Source organism: Myotis nattereri (assembly GCF_964212035.1).
Source record: "Myotis nattereri genome assembly, chromosome: 3".
Taxonomy (NCBI): Eukaryota; Metazoa; Chordata; class Mammalia; order Chiroptera; family Vespertilionidae; genus Myotis; species Myotis nattereri.
Genome location: NC_138077.1, coordinates 191697446 through 191720322, shown reverse-complemented (window position 1 = coordinate 191720322; position 22877 = coordinate 191697446). Strand labels below are relative to the sequence as shown.

The window sequence follows — 22877 nt, the reverse complement described above, 5'->3', positions numbered from 1 at the left end:
AGAAACCTAACTCGGAGACTGGCGGGGACTGGGTGGCTCTCCTATCATGTTTGGCAGGCCACCTCCTATAAAATCCTTTTCTTTAACTATCTCTTTCCTTGAGAGGGCTCCAGAGGGCACACGAGGACGTTTGGCCGCGCCTCCATGCTATCTACGAGACCAGCCCACCCCAAACTCCTCATCAGCACAGACCAGGAGATTAGGTCTACGTCAGAAGGCACCTCCGGGAGACCCTAGAGCCACGTTGGAAGGGTCCCTACACTGTGGTGCTGACAACCCCCACCGCTCTCAAGGTAGACGGCGTCGCCAACTGGGTCCATCACACTCACGTTCGGTCAGCGGACCCATCCATGTCCCGGAGAGACTTCATCACCAAATGGACCATCGATCGAGATCAACGCAACCCGCTCAAGCTCAAGCTGCAGCGTGCTCAACCAGCCTGATGCTGGTGACATGACTCGCGATCACTCCTGTCACCAGGAGCCCCCACAATACTGTGTAATACACTTAGATAATGCCTGCATCTTCATGGACATGGCTCCAAAAAGACAAGGACAATTTATAGAATCACATGTTTAGTAGGGACCTGGAACAGCATCTGGTGCATAGTAGGTACTCCACGTGTTAAATGCTTGAAAGTATCAGGAAACTTAAGTTGAAGTCTAGCTCTACCATTACTTTCCTGTGTGACAAGTTACTTCCTCTCTTTGGGGCTTAGTTTCATCTATAAAGTAGGGACTTTAAATACCTCATGGGGCTTTAGAATGCGCAAAGGCAAACCAAGGTATAAGAGCTCTGTTTCTGCATGTCGGTGTTTTCCATGGACTCAGGTTTTTTTTTTCTTTTATTTATTTATTTATTTATTTATTTATTTATTAAATAAATATATTTTATTGATTTTTTGCAGAGAGGAAGGGAGAGGGTTAGAGAGTTAGAAACATCCATGAGGCAGAGCTGCCTCAAACAGATTGTCAAACTGCAGCGGGAAGGCCGGGGAGGGTTGGGGGGCAGGAGGTAGGGGGGTAAGAGATCAACTAAAGGACTTGTATGCATGCATATAAGCATAACCAGTGGACATAAGACACTGGGGGGTAGGGGAGGCCAGGGGACTGTCTAGGGCGGGGGGAAAAAATGGACACATATGTAATACCCTTTGTAATACTTTATGCAATAAAAAAAAAATAAAAAATAAAAATAAAAAAAAAAAAAAAAGAAACATCCATGAGAGAGAAACATCGATCAGTTGCCTCCTGCACACCCCCTACTGGAGATGTGCCTGCAACCAAGGTACGTGCCCTTGACTGGAATCGAACCTGGGACCCTTCAGTCCTCAAGCCGACGCTCTATCCATTGAGCCAAACTGGTTAGGGCTCAGGGTTTTTTTTAGTTGTCCCTACTAACAGCCAGACTGAAAGGACAGAGGTCAGCTTAGTTAGGTCCATAAGTGGGCAGTGCACTGACTGGAAAATGGCCTTGCAGACCTGCATCTCGTCTGTGCTTTCACGATGCGTCTACCCCGAGACGCGGCAAGGACCGGAACATCTTCATTCCTCACTCTATGTATGGAAACTTTAAGGCATGATTTGGGGATTTCCAGCCACAGGCAGTCTTCTCGGAATCTTTTCTCTCCTGAATCTGGCACGGAAGCTGGCTGTCAGCAGCTCTTCACCAAACTTGCTATCACACAGTCCCTCTCTGGCCACAGCTTCCTGTCCTTCCTCCTCTCCTGCTTCCCCACTCACGCTCTGCCCTTTTTCCAACCCCAGACCTCCAATCCTTTGTCACTCGGTCTAAGAGGCGACATCTGGGATCTTTCCCTTCTTCCTATGCTATGCTTCCTATGCTTCCAAGTCCTATAAATCCTCTCTCCTAAGTATTTTTATATCTGATCCTCTTCCCTACCCCCTACTGCCATGCCTTGGGTTAGGCCCTGAATATTTCGGGAAAGCACACTCAGTGATTTCCCGGCCTCCATCCTCACCCCCTCCAATCCATTATGTCAGCACCTGGAAAAAAACGAATCTGAGCGTCATTCCTGTGCATAAAATTCCTCAATGGCTTCCATCACCTTTGGACTAAAACCCAAACCTCAGAATATACATTCAAGTAAAATTGAGAGTCCTGATGCTTTTGATTAAATTTAGTTTTAAATCCTATCTCTAGGAATCATCTCTCTCCCTCTCTCTACCCCTCAGAGACCTAACTTTCTCCCAATAATCAGCAACCCCCAAGGCAGCAGAAGGACAGTAGTCTGGACTGACTAATGGTCACTGGATGGGGACCTCTGGCAGGATGAAGATAACATCTTAATCTAAGTTATGTTTCAACACCTGAACCCTAAGGTGAAACAACCCTCAGGTAACTTTTCCATGAAACCAGACAAAGGGATGCCAGGGCTGTCCTAAAGACCAGAAGAAAAGATTCATTGCCCTTACTTCAGCTCCAACTGGTCAGATCCCGGCATGATCCTGAACCCCTAACGCACAGTGTTTTGTGATTTTTGCCCTGTATGATCTGCAACCCACAAGGCGTTGGGGAGTTCAGGCTTTTGAGCATTAACTTCACATTCTCGGAGTGGCACCATTCATAATAAAATAGTCAATATTTCTCCACCGCAATTCTCGGTGTTTAGGGTTTGGCTCTGCTAGTGCCAGGTGGGCGAACTCTTTGTACTTTTTTTAAAAAAATATATATTTCTTTATTGATTTCAGAGAGGAAGGGAGAGGGAGAGAGAGATAGAAACATCGATGAGAGAGAACCATCAGTCAGCTGCCTCCTGCATGCTCCCCACTGGGGATGGAGCCTGCAACCTGGGCACGTGCCCTTGGCTGGAATCGAACCCAGGACCCTTCACTCCACAGGCTGAAGCTCTATCCACTGAGCGAAACTAGCTAGGGTACTCTTTCTGTTCTGTAACACAAGGACCTTTGTAATTAGTCCCAGACTACTTTTCTAGCCCCATCTCCTACCACTGACTCCCACCTCCCCTCACACATACCCCCAATACAGTCATGGCAAAATGATTGATTTTTTTAGATGTTGCCTCCTCACCCCACCCCTGAGTCTGGGTGTATCATAACCACTCCTCAATCCTACCTACATATGGTGAACTTCAAACTCATCCTTTAAGATTCAGCTCAGGAATCTCTTTCAAAAAGCTTTCTCTGGCATTCTCCTTAGATTCTTACATGTCCAGTGATTCCCTCTATCAAGACATTTACCATAGTGAAATTGTAACTGTGTTTAACTCTTTTTATTTGCCTTATCTCTTTAGCTAACCAAGGACTGATGTTTTGTGTGTGTGTGTGTGTGTGTGTGTGTGTGTGTGTGTGTTTTTAAATATATTTTATTGATTTATTACAGAGAGGAAGGGAGAGGGATAGAGAGTTAGCAACATCGATGAGAGAGAAACATCGATCAGCTGCCTCCTGCACACTCCCCACTGGGGATGTGCCTGCAACCAAGGTACATGCCCTTGACCGTAATCGAACCTGGGACCCTTGAGTCCGCAGGCCAATGCTCTACCCATTGAGCCAAACCAGTTAGGGCAGGACTGATGTTTTTTTCTTGTGGCCCCCACTTTGGAACAAACCAAGCAGTTACTAAACACAGAGAACAAACAGCCACAGGGCCGAAGCTCACTGCCATTTCTGGGTGCTTTCTTGCTGACCACTTTTCACACCTACAATTGAAACCATTTCCCAGCAAGAGCCAATCTACTAAGTCAACCATAGTAACAATCGCAGCCCGATCTGGAAGTATAAAAGCACAGAAGTGTTCCATTTTTCTTGCAAATTTTGAGCACTGCATGGCACATCTTACAGAAACCCTTCTCACATTCCTCACTAAGTAGACGATGACCTTTGGGCCCAAGCAGCTATATAGCATGATATATATCTCCTACCCCTTACCTGGGATCCTTGGGGCAAGAGTATTTTGGACTTCAGAATTGAGGGGATTTTAGAAAGATAACACTTTCCCTACCATATATTGCACAACACTCCCAGCAGAGTCTGAGCCAACACCCAGTAATCAACACTTTAATATTTCCACAGTGCGATTTATGAGTAGTAACACTTAGTGGGATAAGTAAAGCCTATAAATAGTTTCATGTCAGTCAAGCAAGTCTTACTGCCAAGTTGAGTTTGGGCCAAGCTTACAAAAAAAATTTTTTTTTCATTCTTTAGAACTGCTGCTGATAAAGGATTGAGGATACAAATGAAGAGCATGGCCTGGCATATCTACGTATATGCACCAGAGATGACTGGAGTGTGTGTCTATGTACATATATACCACATGGTTACAGATATATTATATCTATATCTATCTATCTATACACACAGATATATATATACACACACACACACAGAGGAAAATCTGGAAGGGTATACATCAGATGCCAATAGCAGTCACTTCACAGAGGTAGGATTTCTTTCTCTTTTGCTTACAGGTACTTTCTAAATTAGCTTTGGAGTGAGACTTAGGTTCCATTTCTGGCCCTGCCACTTACTAGCTGTATGAGCAGGTTATCTAACTTCTCTAAGCTTCTGCTTCCTCAACTGAACAAAGATAACAGTTATCTGCCTTATATGGTTGCTGTCTTTCTTTCCTATGGTTACCTCAAGGCTATCCCAAGCTGCGTGGCCAAACCAGACCTGTTAAAAGACCATTATCTACAAAACAAAGATAGGAGGGAAGGCCTTGCTTTCAATGTCTTGTAGCCAGGCTTACCACAGACTTGTATCTGGGCTTTTACTAAAACACTAGAGGCCCAATGCATGAAATTCGTGCAAGGGGCTTGGCCCTCGCCTCGGCCAGCCCTCACAGCCCCAGGCAGCCTTCGCAGCCCCAGCTTCGTCCAGAAGGTTGTCTGGAAGGTCATTTGACTGTCCGGTCTAATTAGCATATTACACTTTTACTATTATAGATGACATCAGTTAAGGAAAAAGAACAAATTCAAACCAAATACACCATTTCTTTTGAGATTTATCCAAGAAACAACATTATTTCCTTTTTTAAAAAAAAAATGTGTTTATTGATTTCTAGAGAGAGGAAAGGAGAGAGACAGAGAGAAGGAAACATCGATGAGAGCAAAACACAAACATCATTGACTGGCTGCCTCCTGCACGCCCCACACTGGGGATCAAGCCTGAAACCCAGGCATGTGACCCGACTGGGAATCGAACCTGCGACCACCTGGTTCATGGGTCAACGATCAACCACTGAGCCACATCAGCCGGGCACAACGTTTTTTTTTTTAAATATATTTTATTGATTTTTTATAGAGAGGAAGGGAGAGGGGCAGCAGAGAGTTAGGAACATCGATGAGAGAGAAACATCATCAGCTGCCTCCTGCACACCCCCTACTGGGGATGTGCCCGCAACCAAGGTACATGCCCTTGACCGGAATCGAACCTGGGACCTTTCAGTCGCAGGCTCTATCCACTGAGCCAAACCAGTTAGGGCCACAACATTATTTCTTAATTCAACTGCTTCTTACTAGACCAGTGCTTCCCAGTAGAATCTTCTGTGGTGACAAAAATGTTCTATAACTGCACTGCCCAAAACAGCAGCCACTAGCCACACCTGAACACTTAAAAAATGCGCCAAGAGAGAATGAGAAACTGAATTTGATTTACCTAAATTAACTTTAAATAGCCACATGTGGCTAGTGGCTACCATATTGATCAGTATACATCTAGATCAGTGGTTCTCAACCTCGGCTGCACATTAGAATCACCTGGGAATCTTTTTAAAATCCTGATTCCGGAGGATGAGGCCCAGAAATCAGGATTTTAAGAAGATTCCCAGGTGATTCTAATGTGCAGCCAAGGTTGAGAACCACTGCTCTACAAGACTCATCAGCCATCACAGTCAATTCTAAACGAAGCTGCCCCGCACCACCTGAGCTCAGACCTACCACTGTCTACTGGGCGGTCCTGCAGGATGTTTTGCAAGGGTGGGGCCCAGGTGAAACTGTGCTTTAACTTGTGGGCCCTCTCCCTGAGCTCTCCCTGCCTTCCTTCACGAGCACCATCATTCTCCTGTCAGCCAGGTTTGCCATCCTGCCATTTGCTCACCCCTCTCCTTGGGCCCCCAGAGCCCGTCAGTCATCAGTCTCTTCACTCTCAGAGCTGTCTTTCTCCAGGTCACCCTCTTCTCACCTGTTACCTCAAGAGCTTCCCAATTAAGAGATCCTCCCACTTCTCCCTACCAATTCAGTCTCTGAACCTGGCCAGATTAAACTCTGACTTCATCTCTCCCTGCTCTGAAACTTTCAGCATTACACCACTGCCTGCAGGTGAAGATCCAAACGGGCGGAGCTGGCATATGAGGCCCAAACTGGCCCTACTCTCTCTCACCCATCCACCTCCCAAAGACAGCCCCATCCAAACAGGCTGGTTCCAATCACTAAACACTACGCCAGTGGTTCTCAACCTTGGCTGCACATTGGAATCACCTGGGAATCTTCTTAAAATCCTGATTTCTGGGCCTCATCCTCTGGAATCAGGATTTTTAAAAGATTCCCAGGTGATTCTAATGTGCAGCCAAGGTTGAGAACCACTGCTCTACGCCCTTTAGAATTAGTGTCGCAAACCAGATAAAATTCAGCACGCCCAGTAAATTTGAATCTCAGATAAACAATGAATAATTTCTTGTCACATACTTATAACAAAAAAAGCAGTTGTTTTTCTGTGATTCAAATTTAACTGAGTATTCTGTAGTTTTATTTAAGAAATGTGGCAACTCTGTTTGGAATTAAATTTTTCACCAAAAATGTAGTCAATATCTCCAACAAAGATCAGTTTAAATTTGTCTTCACTTGTTTCCGCTAAATTTCTAAGTACACTTGAATTAAGGATGGGGTGATGAAGTCATGTACTAAGTAGGAAAATAAATTGGGCATCAATATTTTTTCCTCCTTCTTTCCTGACAGGAATTCAATGGGAAATGAAAAGTTTCCTAGCCTGTTGCATTCTAGTTTTTCTGTTTGAAACGAGGCCCATCTAACTCAGAAACATTTACAAGTACATATAAGACAATGCAGATCAACCTTGGGAATTAATTTCGAATATGGATGTCATTTTCATCACTTCTCCATAACTTTATTTCCAAGAAAACTGTTTAAAAAACAAAAACAGACTGACTCCCCATGCATGCCACCCTCACTGCTGCGCCCCTAGGAGGTCCCTCCTCCTTTATGGCCACCTCTCCTTCAAAGCCAGCCTCAACTTCAACATCCTCCTTCACAAAGCTCTCTCCACCACGCTAGTCCTCACTGGTCATTTCCCTGAATTCTGAAGCCCTTTTTATTCATACAACTTGTTTGAAAAAGTTATAACTTGTTCAAAGAAATTAGAGTGTTTTAGAAAAAGCCTTGGGCTTTGAAATAGACCTGGCTATCTTACTGGCTCCATCCACTACCTCATATGAAACCTCAAGCAAATTACTTCATTTGTTTCCTCATTTGTAAAATGGAGATAACACCACTCCACTTACAGAGGCCAAAAGAATAAACAAGTGAAATTTAAATGGGTCAGGAGCCTGCCTAGCATAATGCCTGGCCCACAGCAGGTATTCAGGTACTGTTAGTTCTTTTCCTCTGGAATCCCCCTCTGCTTTGATAATAATGACAACCACTTATTATTTATTGAGTACCCGCTAAAAGCTAGCTGTCGTGTTATTTATGTGTTAGCTCTGACTGCTGGCCTCACTTTTACAAACGAGGTCACTGAGGCCCAGAGTAGGTAGCAGAGATGCCCCAGGACACAGAGCCAAACCAGTAAATGGCACAACTGACACTAAAACCCAGATCTGCTCGACTCCACAGAAGGAGCACATCTTCAATGAAACTATAAACTCTGGGGGTAAGTCCATTATAAATAGGAGGGTTGAGCCTGTTTGGATAACGAACCACCATGATCTCCACACGTGTGTGTGTGTGGGGGGGGGGGGCGGGGGGCTCTCATTGCTGAGTGGAGCTCTCCTCCTGCCCTTCGGGAGTTGCTACCAGGCAGGTCTGGGAGGAGGTGTCCTTCCTACCTTCTCAGCCGCTGGTCTTTGCATTCCCTTGCCGGCAACTCGAAGAACTGGCAAAATACAGTTCGCACTGGCAGGAGTAGTGGGTGGGTTCGATGCTTACCAGAGGCAGTGGCACACCAGCAAGCGTGGCCCCGTGGGCTCACTGAGTCTAAGACAGAGCAACACATACCAGCAAGAGACACATGCACTCAATTCACGGGGAGCTAAACAGATCCAGTCCAACTACCCAGAACCCAAGTCAGGCTGAATTCATTTTGACAATGACAGTAATATCATCATGAAGAATATTAATAGCAAATATTGAGGCTTTGTACAAGGCAGGCATGGCTTTAATCACTTTATGTATATTTAGTCTTCACAATCCCTACCCTTTACAGACCAAGAGATAAACACAAAGAGGTTAAGTAATCTGCTAAGAAAACATAACCAATAGATCACATTGCCAGCATTCAAACCCAAGGAATCTGGGTCAAGAATCTGTGTTTTTGTGTGTGTTTTTTAAATATATTTTATTCAGAGAGGAAGGGAGAGGGACAGAGAGTCAGAAACATCAATGAGAGAGAAGCATCGGATCAGCTGCCTCCTGCACACTCCCCACTGGGGATGTGCCTGCAACCAAGGTACATGCCCTCAACCGGAATCAAACCCGGGACTCTTCAGTTCCAAGGCCGCCGCTCTATCCAGTGAGCCAAACCGGCAAGGGCAAGAGTCTGTGCTCTTAACCAATAAACGAAATTAACTATCAGAAAAGCATGGAGTTCAGCCCTGGCCAGTTTTTCTCAGTGGCTAGAGTGTCGACCCACAGACTGAATGGTCCCGGGTTCGATTCGAGTCAAGGGCTCGTACCTTGGTTGCAGGCTGGACCTCTTCCCCGGTCAGAAGTAATACAAATAAGTAGAAAAGTTTTGTTTGAGAAGCATTTGGGGATACCAAAGGAGAGTGCCGGGTTAGGGCTCAAGCATTAGATTCACACAGACAACCTGAGTTCTAGTCTCAACCCTGTCACTGGCCAGTGAGTGGTCTGAGGCATGTTACCGACCCTGTAAGGCTTTGAATACCATGTACAGTTTGGATTTTATTCTTTTGGCAAAGGGGAGCTAAGTACATAGCACATAGTACGTAAGGCAAGGAGCTCTTGAGAGAAGCCCATACACGGGGCACCCAGCATTAAAAAGAATGAAAAGAATCAATTTTTCCGATTTCAGCCTGGGCACCATCCCTCATAGTCATTTTACTTTCTTAAAACTCAAATAACCAGGCTTTTAGGTATTTTTCTTTCTTTTCAGTCTTTTTAACATATCCTATTCTCCGTCGCTTAAAAAAAGAAGAATCATAGATTTTGGCATTTAAAGTGAGCGGACACATCTCTAAAAACACATCCTGTCCTGGCTGGTTTGTCTCAGTGGATAGAGCGTTGGCCTGGGGACTGAAGAGTCCCAGGTTCAATTCCGGTCAAGGGCACATGCCTGGGTTGCGGGCTCGGTCCCCATTGGGGAGTGTGCAGGAGGCAGCCGATCGGTGATTCTTTCTCATCACTGATCTATCTTTCTCTCTCTTTCTCTCTCTCTCTCTCTCTCTCTCTCTCCCTCTCCCTCTCTCTCCCTCTCCCTCTCTCCTCTCCTCTCCTCTCTGAAATCAATAAATAAAAATATATTTTAAAAAAACAAAACACATCCTGTGCCCTGAAAACCTTTGGGCTCTGGACTCGAACTCCAATGTGCAGCCTGTGCAAATCCAACTTAGTTTAGCAAGGACTAAATGTGACCAGTTTAGCTTTCAAGGAGGAAGACGGTGCAATGACTTCACGGCAATAGGCTGTGGTGGTGATAGGCTGCTGGAGAGATGACTTGACTTTTTCCTTCACACTCTCCCTTCACTGGAGCTTTCTGAGAACTGCCTGTGGTCTGGTGATAAAGCTGAAAGAGAAGTGGACAGGAGCAAACCAGGAAGAGGGGAGAGAAGCACAGAGAATGCTCAAAGTGGACCGGGGCAGGAGCTATGTAGGCGGAAAGCACTTCAAGCCAAGAACTGTCTAGGTCTCTAAGGTTTAAACAAAGAAGGCAGACTTTTTTTTGAGCACCTAGGATGTACAAGGCCTTAGGCTGGTCTGTGGGGAGGGAAGGGGGTGCAAAATGCTAAGGGCAACAAGTTCACACTTGTAAAAAAATGTAGCTGAATGAGCAGTCAACAAAGAGATGAAAAAAGCACAGGGTTTGTCCAGAAACAGTGAGCAGTCAAGTGTGAAGTCAGGAAATGAAGGTGAGTTGGGGCAGATAAGACTAGAGAGCCTGCCTAAGCCAGGCCTGCAGGACCTGAACTCCAGGCTGAAGAATCTGAGTTTTATTCTGTAGACAACAGGAGATAGTGCAGTATTTGAGGTCACATACAAAGCATGTATGTAAGGCATGATGGAAGTATGTTCTAAAGAGATTCCTAAGGGAGAAAGAGACTTAAGGTAGGAAGGCTCATCACTGTACTAGTTCTGGTAAGAGGACGATACCAACATGAACTAACAGGGGTTAAGTTATTTTTTTTAATTTTCAAAAGATTTTAAAATTGTAGAAAAAGAATGAACAGAATTTGGTTATCAGACATAAGAGGGGAGGGAAGAGTCAAAGATGACCGAGGTTTTCAGTGATTGCATTAACAGAAAAGAAACTAGAGGGGAGGAGTATAGAAGAAAGTGAGTGTAGTTATTCGGAAGAAAACAGCCTAGGGTGCTCTCTCTCCAGGGAGCACACACACCCAAGCCTTTCCCTCCCCTCTCCATTTCCCTCTCCTTTCCACCTCCTTCTCCCCCAGGAAAAAAACAAAACAACAACAACAACAAACAGCCTAGGATAGGCTCTGAAGGGGGCAGCCAGTTTCTAAGCTCTTGGTGGTGAGAATCTGAATTCCTAAATATGTTTCCCAAATAAAGCACCCCTAAATAATTCAGCATTCCTTAAGCCATATGTGGCCCTCTAGGAGACAAAAACATTCACTCCCATTTTACAGATGGAAGAAAGAAAAGTCAAGAGACATGACTAATGTTGTACCAAAGTGTGTTCAAGAAAATAAAAATAAAAATATCCAGGCCACTTAGACATATACTTTCAAATTCTCATCATTCATACTTGCTAGCTTCAGTTCACACAGGCATCGCTGGGAAAGCCTACAAATCCCTTACAGTATAGTTCAAGCAGCAAAGAAAGCATGCAAGTCAGCTAGCCTCTATGTTCCAACACTGTCTTTCCTCTAATAAATATTGATGCCTCCCTCTTCCTGAACCTTCGCCCCCGAGGACTTTTCTGCGCAAAGCTCCACTTCTAAATAAACATTTGTGGGTCACTTCACTTGCTTCTACTGTAGAATTCCAAAACAAACTGTTTTCTAAAGGAAGTCTTCAGGGGTTTCTCCAGTTCTAGAAACAAACAAGGTTAAACGGGACAAAAGGGAAAATGGAGAAGGGAACAACAAAAGGAGGAAGAAAAGTGAACACAGGTTTTTTTTGTTTGTTTAAAGAAACAAAGTGATTCCAATTAATTTGCCTAGCTGCCTGCAGAGCTTGCCACAAAGGTGGAGATGAGGGCCGTATCTCTACTGTGGATAAACATCTAGGAAAATTCATTTTCCCCATATTAAAAGGATGTTGGTCACACAGACTTTGCTTATTGAGAGACAGAAAGATAGACACACCCAGGTCCTATTTTCCAACATTCTCTCTGGCTTCTACCCTGATAATCTAGGTTACCCTTTATGCTACCCTGAGATATAAATAGCATCCATTTCCTTTCTCAGGCCAGGCCGACTGTAAGCTTTGTTTCCTGGGTCCAGGGGAAAAAATACTCATGACACATCTCATTCTAAATGTGAGTTACTACAAAGCTGCCTCACTTTGAATCAACCATGGGGAGGGAAAAAAAAAAAAACCCACTTCAAAAGACTAAAATGTCTTATTACCATTTTGATAAATTGGTCCAGAATTGCCCCAGTGGGACTTCTGAGTAGCTGTTTCCTTTCTAGTGCGTAGCTCGGAATCCTCCAGAACACGGGTCTTCACATGTGTCCAGGATAAAAGGCAGGTAAATATTTTACAAAATGACATGGATGTACTAAGCTACATACAGATTCCCCTAGAGGCTCCCTGGATTAGAGCACCTTCATTTGCTAGACAGGAATAAGGAGGCATTTCTCCTTTCATCACCGGTCTGCATTTGAAGACACGGACTCCGATCTAAAACTACTTGCATTTCACTTTTCTACAACAATCCCTACCACCTGAATTCAGCAGAGACCCATCAAAGAAAGGCGTAGACATCTTGGAGAGAGGCAGCAAAGTGAGGCCTTTCCTTTCTCTGCCAAGGCAAAGGCGAAGAGTAAAGATCAGGTTCGCCTTTCCGGTGCTCTGACTCTTGGCTCACCCTACAAAGACCACCTCTCTTCTTTTTATGGCCTGTGGGATCTCTCTGTGTCAGACTGTCATTTCCTCAGGGGAGTCCTCTTCTCCTGATGTGCATGACAAATAGCATTTAAAAAAAATTTTTTTTTTTTTAATTTCAGAGAGGAAGGAAGAGGGAGAGAGATATAAACATCAATGATGGGAGAGAATCATTGATCGGCTGTCTCCCGCATGCCCCCTACTGGGGACTGAGCCCACAACCCAGGCATGTGCCCTGACTGGAATTGAACCATCATCTCCTGGTTCAACCTCTTGAGCCACACCAGCCGGGCCAAAGAGCATTTTTAAGCAGCCTTGGGTTGGTTCCCCAGGCTATTGGGAAGTACATATTTTGAGCATATGCACATAGGAAGTACCAAATCCTCTGTTTCTCTTGGGGGCATCCAGGAGGGTCCAAAGGGTTCCTGCCACCTGTTTTACAGGGTGTGACCCTCCTCTGAGGCCAGAATAAGTCTGAGAACGCAGATGACCCAAACAGAACTGGGTGTTTGGTGCTATTGCTTCCCAATTTTACCATGAGCAACTAGAAATTAGTAAGATAACCCCTTTACTGTAGGTATTCTGATGGGAACTAATAATTTCAAACTAAAAGTAAAACCGAAACCTTGACAAAAAATCCTCACTAGCGTGTGGCTAGTTTCGGGGGTGGGGGGTGGGGGGGGGTTGTTTGTTTTTTGTTTTTTGGAAGGAATGAAAAGATGCTGAGATCCCCACATCATTTCTCACCCAGCACAGATAACTGGCTTCAGAGCTGCGCTGACTTCTCCCAGAAGACCTCTCTCTCCTTCGGGAATGAGACCCGCCAGCAGCCTGGTGCTGGTGTGCCAAGAAGACAGAACCCACCTCTTCCTGTTGCCATTGGGCCTGTTTTCCACAGACGGGATTCTGGCAGCCTCTTTCGAGGAGCAGAGAAGAGGATATGTTCTTAATCTTAAGGGGTCCCAGAACCAGAGCCCACAGTGTCATGGAAACTGAAGCAATAGCTGTCTCAAGATCAGCACTTCGAGTTATCGGAGCTAAACCCATGAAAGATGCCCGCTATCGGCACCATCAGGGGCTTTGACCACGTCTTGTGGTGGCCGCAATGAAGGAAAAGCATAAGGCCTGAGGAAGTCCTTGGCCTGCCTCGTTTCCTCTCATTTTACAAAATTATGCAACCTGCTATCCCCACCCCCCACCCCGCGACCCGTCACAGTGTCCAGCCTTGAAGAGTCAGTGCAGTGCTGGCCCACACCTGACACAGCTACCTGAGACTCTTCATCTCTAGCGAATGGCTGAGAAAAGTGGTCATGCCAAAGCTCGAACGTAACTGGAGCCACATGGGCACGCCCAGGAGGAAAAAAAGAAGAAAAAAAAAACCCCACCAGGGCACCCTTGCAGAACAGTAGGAGCTGGACAGACAATGCAGGTGTGCAGGTCGTCCCTGAGCACCAGACCGGCCCAAATTTCAGCCCCGGGCCGCTCGCTCTCCAAAAGACAACCTTCTGCTCAACAATTGGCCTTTTGTGCTGCACAAGGGTTGGGTGGAAAAAACCTAGTCCCTTTCCCCTGGAACCTCATCCGCGTCTCCTTTCCCAGGGGGGACAGGGCTCCCCTGGACTCCGGCTCTGCGCACAGCCCAATCCATACCCGGGGCTGGGGACCGACAAGGGAGCCAGAGGGCCCCGATACGCACACCATTCCTCACCCAAAGGAAAGGTCCGTCGGGACGCCTGCCCCCCGGCACAAGCCAAAGTCGGAAGGTCAGAACTGAACTGGCTGAAGGTTAGGTTGTCCTGCGGCTCAGAGAGGGGCAGCGACTGGCCCCAGGTCACACAGCAAGTCAGAAACAGAGTTGGACTCTACGACCCCAGCCTCAGCATTCCCGAATACCCCCTGGCCACCCGCCTGCCCACGCCACGCCCGAATCAAAATAAGTGACATCCCCTTTCGGAGCTTCAGCCCCGGGGTCGCCGCTTCCGCAGCGCTAGAACCTCGGGCTTCACGGCGTGTGCCTCCACCCACCAAACCGCCGGCCCTGCCCATCTGAGGGCCGGCCCCGCCGCCGCTCCCGGCCCAGAGCCCCAGCCGGCTTCCCACCGCCCGCCGAACCTGAGGAGTCGCGGTCCCGAGAACCCGCGGCGGCGGACATCTCCCTGCTGCTTCCTCAAGCTCTTCATCTCGCCGCCGCACCGCCCCGCCTGCGCTGCCCCAGGGTCCCGCCCCCGCAGCCACCTCCGCCAATAGAAAGCCGGATGTCTCCATAACCACGCCTCCCACACACAACAGAGCCCACCCCTGCAGCCGGGCCTCCTCCAATCCCCACCGCCCCTCCCCCGATGGATACCTGCCTCCGCCAATTCTGGCGCACCCGGGCCAGGTGCCGAGGGCCGGGTTCCCACCGCGCGGCGAGGGTTCCATCTCGGTGCACCTGTACCGAGACAGCCACTGGAACTCAGGATCCCGGGTCGCAGGGTCCAAGCCTGAGGCAGGAAGGAGGAGGAAATACTGAGCCACGGGCTTGAAGGGCAGGCTTCACCCCTGCGTGACTGTATGACCAGGAGCCAAGCGCTCAGTCTCTTCGAAGAGTCTCCAAGCCTGTTTCCCTGTTTCCCTCGCGCGCACAGTGGGTCCGAAATGCAAATGCAGTAATAACTGTGCAACCGAAAGTGTCCTTCCAGGCTAGACCCGTGCCATTCCCCCAACCTCGCGGTAACTGTGTGCCAAGGTCTAGGCGTCATAGGTATCCTTAATCCGCACAACAAACGTTAGCACGTTGGGAGCTATTAACCATCCGCCACTGAGCTCAGAGTGGTGGAGTCTGAGGTCACAGAGTGAGAGGCAGAGTTGGGGGCTCAGATAGATGTCAGTACTAGGGAGTGGGTAGAATGCTTTAACTAGCCAAAATCTCTATCAGCAACTCGCAAGCCACTCCAAATAAACACACTCTGAAAGCAGCGGGCTTGCCCTGAAATACTCCTTCAGGACAAGTCCTCTGGCTCCCCCTTAACCAGATTGCCGTCCATCCTTCTTAGAAATTCTTGACTCTCCTCTGCCTGTCACTCAAACTCAGATCTGTCTGGCTTCCAGACACTTGCTGTTGCTTTCTACGCTACTCTGCCTGCTTCCCTTGCAGAAATTCATGAACCTGACCACACTGAATTTCCAACGGCATCATAAATGAGGAGATCTGGGTCCCAGTCCTGATGATGGCACTGCCAGGCACAGCTTTTAAATTATTTTCAGGATTTGCATGCTATTAACCTATCCCGGGCCTCATCTGCTCCTCATAAAACTCTTGGAATAGTAGGTAAGGCAAGTTCATGTTTCAACTGTAGAAATAATAAAGCCAAGGCCTGAAGAAATAAAATATATTATTCACATTCACAAGTAGGAAGTGGCAGAACTGGGCTATGAACTGAAATCTCTGAACTCCGTGGGCTTTGATGTTAGAACCTGGGGTTCCAAGTCCTGTTACTTCAATTGATGAACGTCTTTGGGTAAGTTACTTACTTTCTCCATGTCAGTCAACTCATCTATATAATGGAATATCTGCTCTTTAGGATTGCTCAAAGACTGACCAGGAGGACATGTTGTTGTCTAGAAGAATGTCTGGCACGTAGATGCTCAATTAATGTTAGCTCATTCTTTGCTCTGTCACCTAGTGACCAAGGCACTTGCACTCCCTGGCTTTTTGTGCTGCACATTATCTACCCAGGGCTTTTTATCTGTAACCTTATTCTGGACTTTTACCTGTAACCTTATTCTGGACTTCAGTCCCTTTATCCGTAAAATGCCCAGAATTGGGCTGATGGATATCCAAGAGCCTGTCAGCTCTGAGAGTCCCATCTCACACAGGCCCCCTCTGACAACTGCTCAATGAAATTGAGTTAGTATAGTTTCCCTGTTGATTACCCCAGATGTGGAACCCAGAAGGGAAAGCCGGTAAAGGGATTGACAGACAGATACTTAAGCTTAAAAGAGGAAGTCATACTCAACTCCTCTCCTTCATTCTCACAGCCAGCCAGGTACCAAGCTCTGTTCGTCCATTTAACACATTTATTAAGTGCCAGGCACTGTTCTAAGCACTGGGGCTAAAGTTATGAACACTTTGTGAACACCCACACTCATTGCCCCCAGGATGCCTTCATTCTCATCTGTAGGATCTCTCCAGCCTGTCCTCTCTTCCCCATCGCCATTACCAGAACCTTATCCAAGCCTCATATTTCTAAGGCCTGAGCACTGCAACACATTCCCATTGCTCTCCCTGCTTTAGGCTCCCCGCTTCCGCACCAGCTGCCAGAGGAACTTGTCTAACATGCAAATTCTGCCTTGTCATTCCAAGGGTTAAAACTCCTATAGCTCCCCACAAGCTACCGGGCAAAGTGCAAGCTCCTTGCTGGTTATTTATGACCCTTCATGAGCTGCCTCTACTGGCTTCTCTTGACTTAGCTCTCTCCACACCCTCCTTCCACCAAATGACCTGTTCTTCCCTCTAATTGCTTCTCCTTGTTGCCTTCCTGGGAAAACTCATTCAAGCTTGAAGTTTCAGTTTAAATATCACCTCCTACACAAAGCCTTCTCTGAGTCGTGTATCTGATATAGGGTGGCATGAGTTTAGGAAGCATTACAGCAAAACTCAAGAGCTCAGATTTTGGAAGAGACTCTCTAATCCTGTTTAATCCTGTCTAATCCTGGCTCGTAGTTCACCAGCAAGGCCCTGACCCTCTCTCAACCTCAGTTTCTTCATTTGTAAAACAGAGACATTGATAATACCTTGAAAGGTGGTAGTAAAGAAAGTGACATAATGTGTGAAAAGTTCTTAGAGCAGTGTCTAACACACAAGTCAACAGTGAAGTTATGAGCCCTCTTGCACAGAAGGAGGAAACATTTCTGAGCTCCTACTATGTGCTGAGCCCTTTCATATGTGTTATCTCATTAATTCTCACAGCTCCACAAGGAAGATATTATTTATATATAGAAGTCGACAAAACCAAGGTTCAGAGAGGTAAGGTGGTTTGGCCAAAGTCACACAGGCAGGGACCAGCAAAGATAGGTTTCAAATGCAAGACGCTGTGTAGCTTCAAAGTCCATGTGCTTTGCTGTTATTACTATTATTAGCCCTTCTACAAATACCAATAATAATTATAAAATACGTTATTCTTGCCCTGACCGGTTTGGCTCAGTGGATAGAGCGTCAGCCTGTGGACTGAAGGGTCCCAGGTTCGATTCCGATCAAGGGCATGTATCTTGGTTGCGGGCACATTCCCAGTAGGGAGTGTGCAGGAGGCAGCTGATTGATGTTTCTAACTCTCTATCCCTCTCCCTTCCTCTCTGTAAAAAATCAATTAAATATATATTTTTTAAAAGTATGTTATTCTTGTTAGTTGAAGGCTTGGAGATAAATTTCCCCTTGCTTATAGAATAAACTTTAAACCCCTGAGCCAGGCATTCAGAGCTCTATAATTGTGTTTTTCTCCCCTCCATACCCCACTTTGAATCCAAAGCCAGCATCCTTCCTGGCACCCCCGCCCCCCCATGGTCATGCTCCATGGTAAAATGATGATAGAAGGGAAGCCCATCCCCCATTCCTGCAGAGACAAGAGGTTAGTCTGAAAGGAAGCAAGTAATAGTGTTGGGTGGACACCTAAGCCACAGCACCTGGTGGCTCAAATTTGCATGTTCTGTGGCTGAGCCTCTGCTCTATATAAACTCTTCTTTACAAATCTGCCTGGTTGATTTCCTGGTCTAAACAAATTCTGCCCTCGAGGCCACTAATCTCTCCCTGCTACGCCAAAGCTAGGTCATTTTCTCAGCTGTAGTGGGGAACAGAGCCAGGTTCAAGGGCAGGAGGGCTCATATGTCAGACTTCCCTAGGTTTCTGGCTGTGGCCGCCAGAGAGGGAAGGTGGGCTTCTAGAAGCTGTTGACCCAGCCAACTTGTAAAGGATTCTGCATCAGAATCACAACCCACCCTGTGCAGCCCTGCCCACAGCCAGGAGGACAAAGGGGCCCTGCTGGAGTTAAAACTCAGGTCCAGCCCTGACCGGTTTGGCTCAGTGGATAGAGCGCCGGCCTGCGGACTGAAGGGTCCCAGGTTCGATTCCGGTCAAGGGCATGTACCTTGGTTGTGGGCACATCCCCAGTAGGAAGTGTGCAGGAAGCAGCTGATTGATGTTTCTCTCTCATCGATGTTTCTCTCTATCCCTCTCCCTTCCTCTCTGTAAAAAATAAATAAAATATATTTAAAAACACACACACACAAACAAACACCTCAGGTCCAGAAATAGGAAAGGTGAAAAGCAAACACCATGGTTGGCTGGGGGCCTGGAGGCACTGTGGCCAGATGACAGCCCACATGAGAGGGCACAGAAACGGGGGTGAGAGTCCAGAGTGTGGAAAGTCAACTGGTAGTGGGTAGATTAGTAACCAGCCAGCCCCCCAACAGAGCCTGGGTCTTACCTACCTGGACAGGCCCTGGCAACTTCCTGCAGGAACATCCTGGTGTGTGAACCAAAGGGTAGCTGGAATGTGAGGCTGAGCTCCGCTGTGTCCAGCTGGACGGTCACATCTGAGCCTGCACAAAGGAGGCCGGGAATGAATCCTTGACCTTCAGGAGCTAAGGATGGGTGCATCTTAAGGCTAGAATCCCCAGAATGGACAATCAGCAGTCCAAGCCCCTGAAGTCCTTTCAGCCCTTCAGGAATTGCCCGGCCAGCATGTTCAGTAGTTGGTGCCAACTCATGAACCAGGAGGTCAGGGTTGGATTCCCCATCAGGGCATAAGCCCGGGTTGAGGGCATGCAGGAGGCAACCGATCAATGATTCTCTCTCATCGTTGATATTTGTCTCTCTCCCTCTCCCTTCCTCTCTCTGAAATCAATATAAAAATTATATTTTTAAAACATAAATTATAGAAAGGCTGTGCTGGATCAGTAAGGGGACTTTCCATACACTCAGCTCCAAATTAACATCATCCTCAATCGACAGGGGGCATGGACTGAGGCTCTAAAAAGTCGTTGAGCCTTCCCACAGCAGTGCTACGCGAAGCTGAAGAGACAAGTCCATCCCCCAGCAACTGGAATGAGAAACACATACAGGCAGATAAGAGAGGCTGTCTGTCAGCCGGTCTACCCAACTGTGCCAGGCACTTACTTCACACCCAGACCCTGTACCCTCCGCCCCAACTACTCACCGAGAATGTAGAGTTCACCATCTGAGGACACTGTGGGGAGGGAAACCAAAAGGCCCTTAGCCCTTGAGCACCTCAGCCTCGGCATCCTCCTAGTGCCCCACCCCCAACAAGGGCAGAAATGCCCTGGGAGCCAGAGGAGAGGGACTCATACCACCCAGCCCCCCTGTGCACCTTCTTCCAGTGTAAAATCCCGCGAGACGGGCACTATCTGGTCCAAACAGACGTCATCCCCAGTGATGGCCATCCTCCGGTGCGTATACAGGAAGAGACTACGGGCAGGAAGCAGAGGTGAGGACAGGGCCCGATGGCCGCCCGATGGGCCCGAGACAAAAACGGTGCGACCCCTTTCCCTCCCTGGACCTGGACCTCTTTCTCCATCTGTAAAGTGATGGTGGTGGATTAGAAAATGTCTGAGATCCGCCTGCTGGTGAGGAGACCTTTGACAAGCAGTAGTATTCTCTGTGTGTGTGTAACACATGGGTGGTGCTGACAGTTTCTCTGTGCTTCAAAGTGTATGAGACACTTTCCATGTAATAACTCCCTTGAACCTGGACAAACAGGTCCGGAGGAGTAAAACCCCTCGCTCAAGGCTGTGTGGCTTGGAAGTAACAAAGCCTGGATTTGAACCCAGGCCATTAGACGCAGGATCTGGGCCAGTATGTTAAACTGCCTCTTCTCCAGAAGCTTTCTCTTCTCATGTTGAGGATTATATGAGCTAATTGTATGGAGAGCTTAGAATACAGTATTCCAAAACTATTAACTACCATTAGTGTAATTATTCTAGAAGACTCAGACTCTGCCCCAGAGGGATGGTTGAAGTCCAGCTGGAGGGTCCTGTGAAGAAAAACCCCGTGGCCCAGACAGGTGGGGGCCGAACCCCTCACTCACGCGTGTTCTTGGCCTCCATGTTCCAGGCGGCAGCGCACGAGCCCCAGGAGGCGGCTCTGCCTGCTGTCTCCCTCACACAGCACACCCTGCACTGCCTGCTGCTCAGGGTCAAGGGAGATGAAGCAGGAGGCCAGGGCTCTCCCATCCCAGCCGGCCCCACCTCCCCTGCTTTTCCCCTGCCCACACAGATTCACTGTGTGTCCTTGGGCAAGTTGCTTCACCTCTCTGAGCCTTCCCCATCTGTGAAATGGGAATGATAAACCCCAACTTCCCGGGGGTGGGAGGGGGGGTGGGTGGAGAGTCCAATACCAAGGAAGTACTGAGTAAATACTGCTTTCCCTCTCCCTGGATGGCTGAGCGAGAGGGAGGAGAGCATGTAGATACATAGACTTTCCTTTCCACTTCCAAGGCCAGGCAGGCCCTGGGGCTGGGAGCTCAGTGCTGGGAAGGATATGATGATGCAATATTCCCCTTCAGCCAGCGTCTCCTGGATGGCCACAGACTGGTCCATGCTGGTCCCTGTTGAGCAAACACACCCGGGAGGGTAGATGGGAGGCCCCTTTAGTTAACAAGTTAGCCAGGAGGCGGTGGGGCTGCCGCAGAGGGCTGCGGGGCAGGGAGGAGGGGCGCCTGTGCAGTGAGAAGGTAGAGAGGATGGGCCTTGGAAAGTTGCTAAGGAGAGGGGTTACTTCTTGGCCCCAGGTGGGATGTACAATCTGTGGTACCGCCCTTTTTCTGGAAGGGTGCCTAGTTTTTCCCGAGAGGGGTCCAGTGCACTGTGGGAAGTGGGGTGCCTGGTCCCATTAATGGGGAGGGGACACGGCCCCATTGCTCCTGGGATGGGCTCTGCCTCCCTTTGGGGAGCAGTATTCGTCCTGCTGGCTCCTCTACGGGAGGTGTCATGGGGGTGGGAGCGGCATCCTGTTACTCTTTGTCTCATCCTGGACAAGGACCCCAGTCCTGTTCCTCTTTCCCTGGAGACAGGAAAAGTGTCCCATTGCTCCTTGGCCCTCACCCCCATCCAGTAGGCCCCATTGCATCAGCCACAGGCCAGCGGAGTGACCGGTTCTGGCAGCGCAGGGCAGGGGTGCCAGCCCTCAGCTTGCCCGCAACTTCCTGGCCAGCTCAGCCCTGGGTCCCCCCTCCCAGCCTGCTGTCACTGCCGCCTACCTCCTCAGCTGTCACCTCTGGGCGTGCGGGACTCCGTGGCCCGCGCCCCTCCAGTGACTACATTTCCCAGCAGCCCTAGCGCACACCATGGCCACCCAGCCTGCAAGTCCCAGCATGCCTGCGTCAAGCCTGGGGGTCTCCCCACCCCTGTTAACTCCTTAGGTCCTGGGGTGCGCCGGGCTCCCTGTTCCGGAAAGGTTTTCCTAATAAATGCCCTGATCTCCACCCCTGACCCTAAGTCATGGGGCCAGATTTCCCCGCCCACAGCCTGCAAGGAAGGTGGTCACATTTAAGATAAAAAAGTAATGCATTTTTACTTTCTCTTCAATTCCATTCTGAACGCCTCTCAGCCAGGTGGGCCAACTCTGGCTTCTACTGGAACGCTTCCTCCCCAAAGGACTACGCTGTCCTAGCCGAAAGAGGAACAACGCCAGGGAGAACCATTAACCCGTTTCCAGCTGGAGAAACTGAGGCTCAGAGACGCGATGCAGCGTTGCCAAGGCGCTGCAGCCAGCCAGTGGCTAAACGGAGCCTGAGCTGAAAGTCTGACTCCAACTTCTGTGCACTGACACTGCCACTGCCACGCACTGTCCTATTTCCTCCCTCAGCCTCCCGGGAATGTACGATGTGCCCACGACAGAGAGCACCCTGTCTGCCTGACTCACAGAGCTGTTTGAGGAAGGGGGTGTGAACGCACTTTGTGGAGGGTGTGACACTGTTCCTATATACAGGATTATGCTGAGACCCATTCCTCCCTCCTCCTCCTCCTCCCCTCGCCCTCCTCCTCCTCCTCCTCCTCCTCCTCCTCCTCCTCCTCCTCCTCCTCCTCCTCTTCCTCATCCTCTTCTTCCTCCTCCAGAAACTCCTCCTTTCTTGTTCTCCAGCCCCATCCCCTGATTCACCTGGTCACCTGCACTTGGGCAAGGCCCTTCTCCATTTGGCCTCGATTTCCCCATCAAAGATGTGGAGGTTGCTCCAGATGGACAAGGGCCAGGTCAGGTAAGGGAGGCCAGGACTGGTCTCTCTCGGCCTATTGGTCACTTCACTAACTGTAACCTCGCTGTCTTTTCCTCACCACCCCGGCACAGCTGGGACTCAGAATGTGTTGGTTGAATTAGTGAATTAATTAATGAATTGTCTGAATGAATACACCTGCTCTCAAG

At 48.3% G+C, this 22877-nt stretch overlaps 1 protein-coding gene across 4 annotated transcripts in view; it reads right to left on the bottom strand.

Annotated features, from left to right (window-relative positions):
* The window catches only part of INPP5B (inositol polyphosphate-5-phosphatase B), a gene marked incomplete at its 5' end in the record, with an annotated part of 53975 nt that extends 32920 nt beyond the window's left edge, over positions 1-21055 (bottom strand). Inside the window, 6 exons of one of the 4 annotated variants that reach the window (XM_081086524.1) lie at positions 14815-14946; positions 18929-19039; positions 19657-19686; positions 19828-19925; positions 20545-20639; positions 20999-21055. In XM_081086524.1, coding sequence (XP_080942650.1) covers positions 14815-14946; positions 18929-19039; positions 19657-19686; positions 19828-19925; positions 20545-20639; positions 20999-21055 — 523 coding nt within the window. Of the gene's footprint in view, positions 1-14575; positions 14658-14810; positions 14947-18928; positions 19040-19656; positions 19687-19827; positions 20381-20544; positions 20640-20998 lie in introns of those variants that run through there. The other 3 variants (XM_081086521.1, XM_081086523.1, XM_081086522.1) reach the window with 3 other exon arrangements.
* Positions 21056-22877: the final 1822 nt, after the last annotated feature.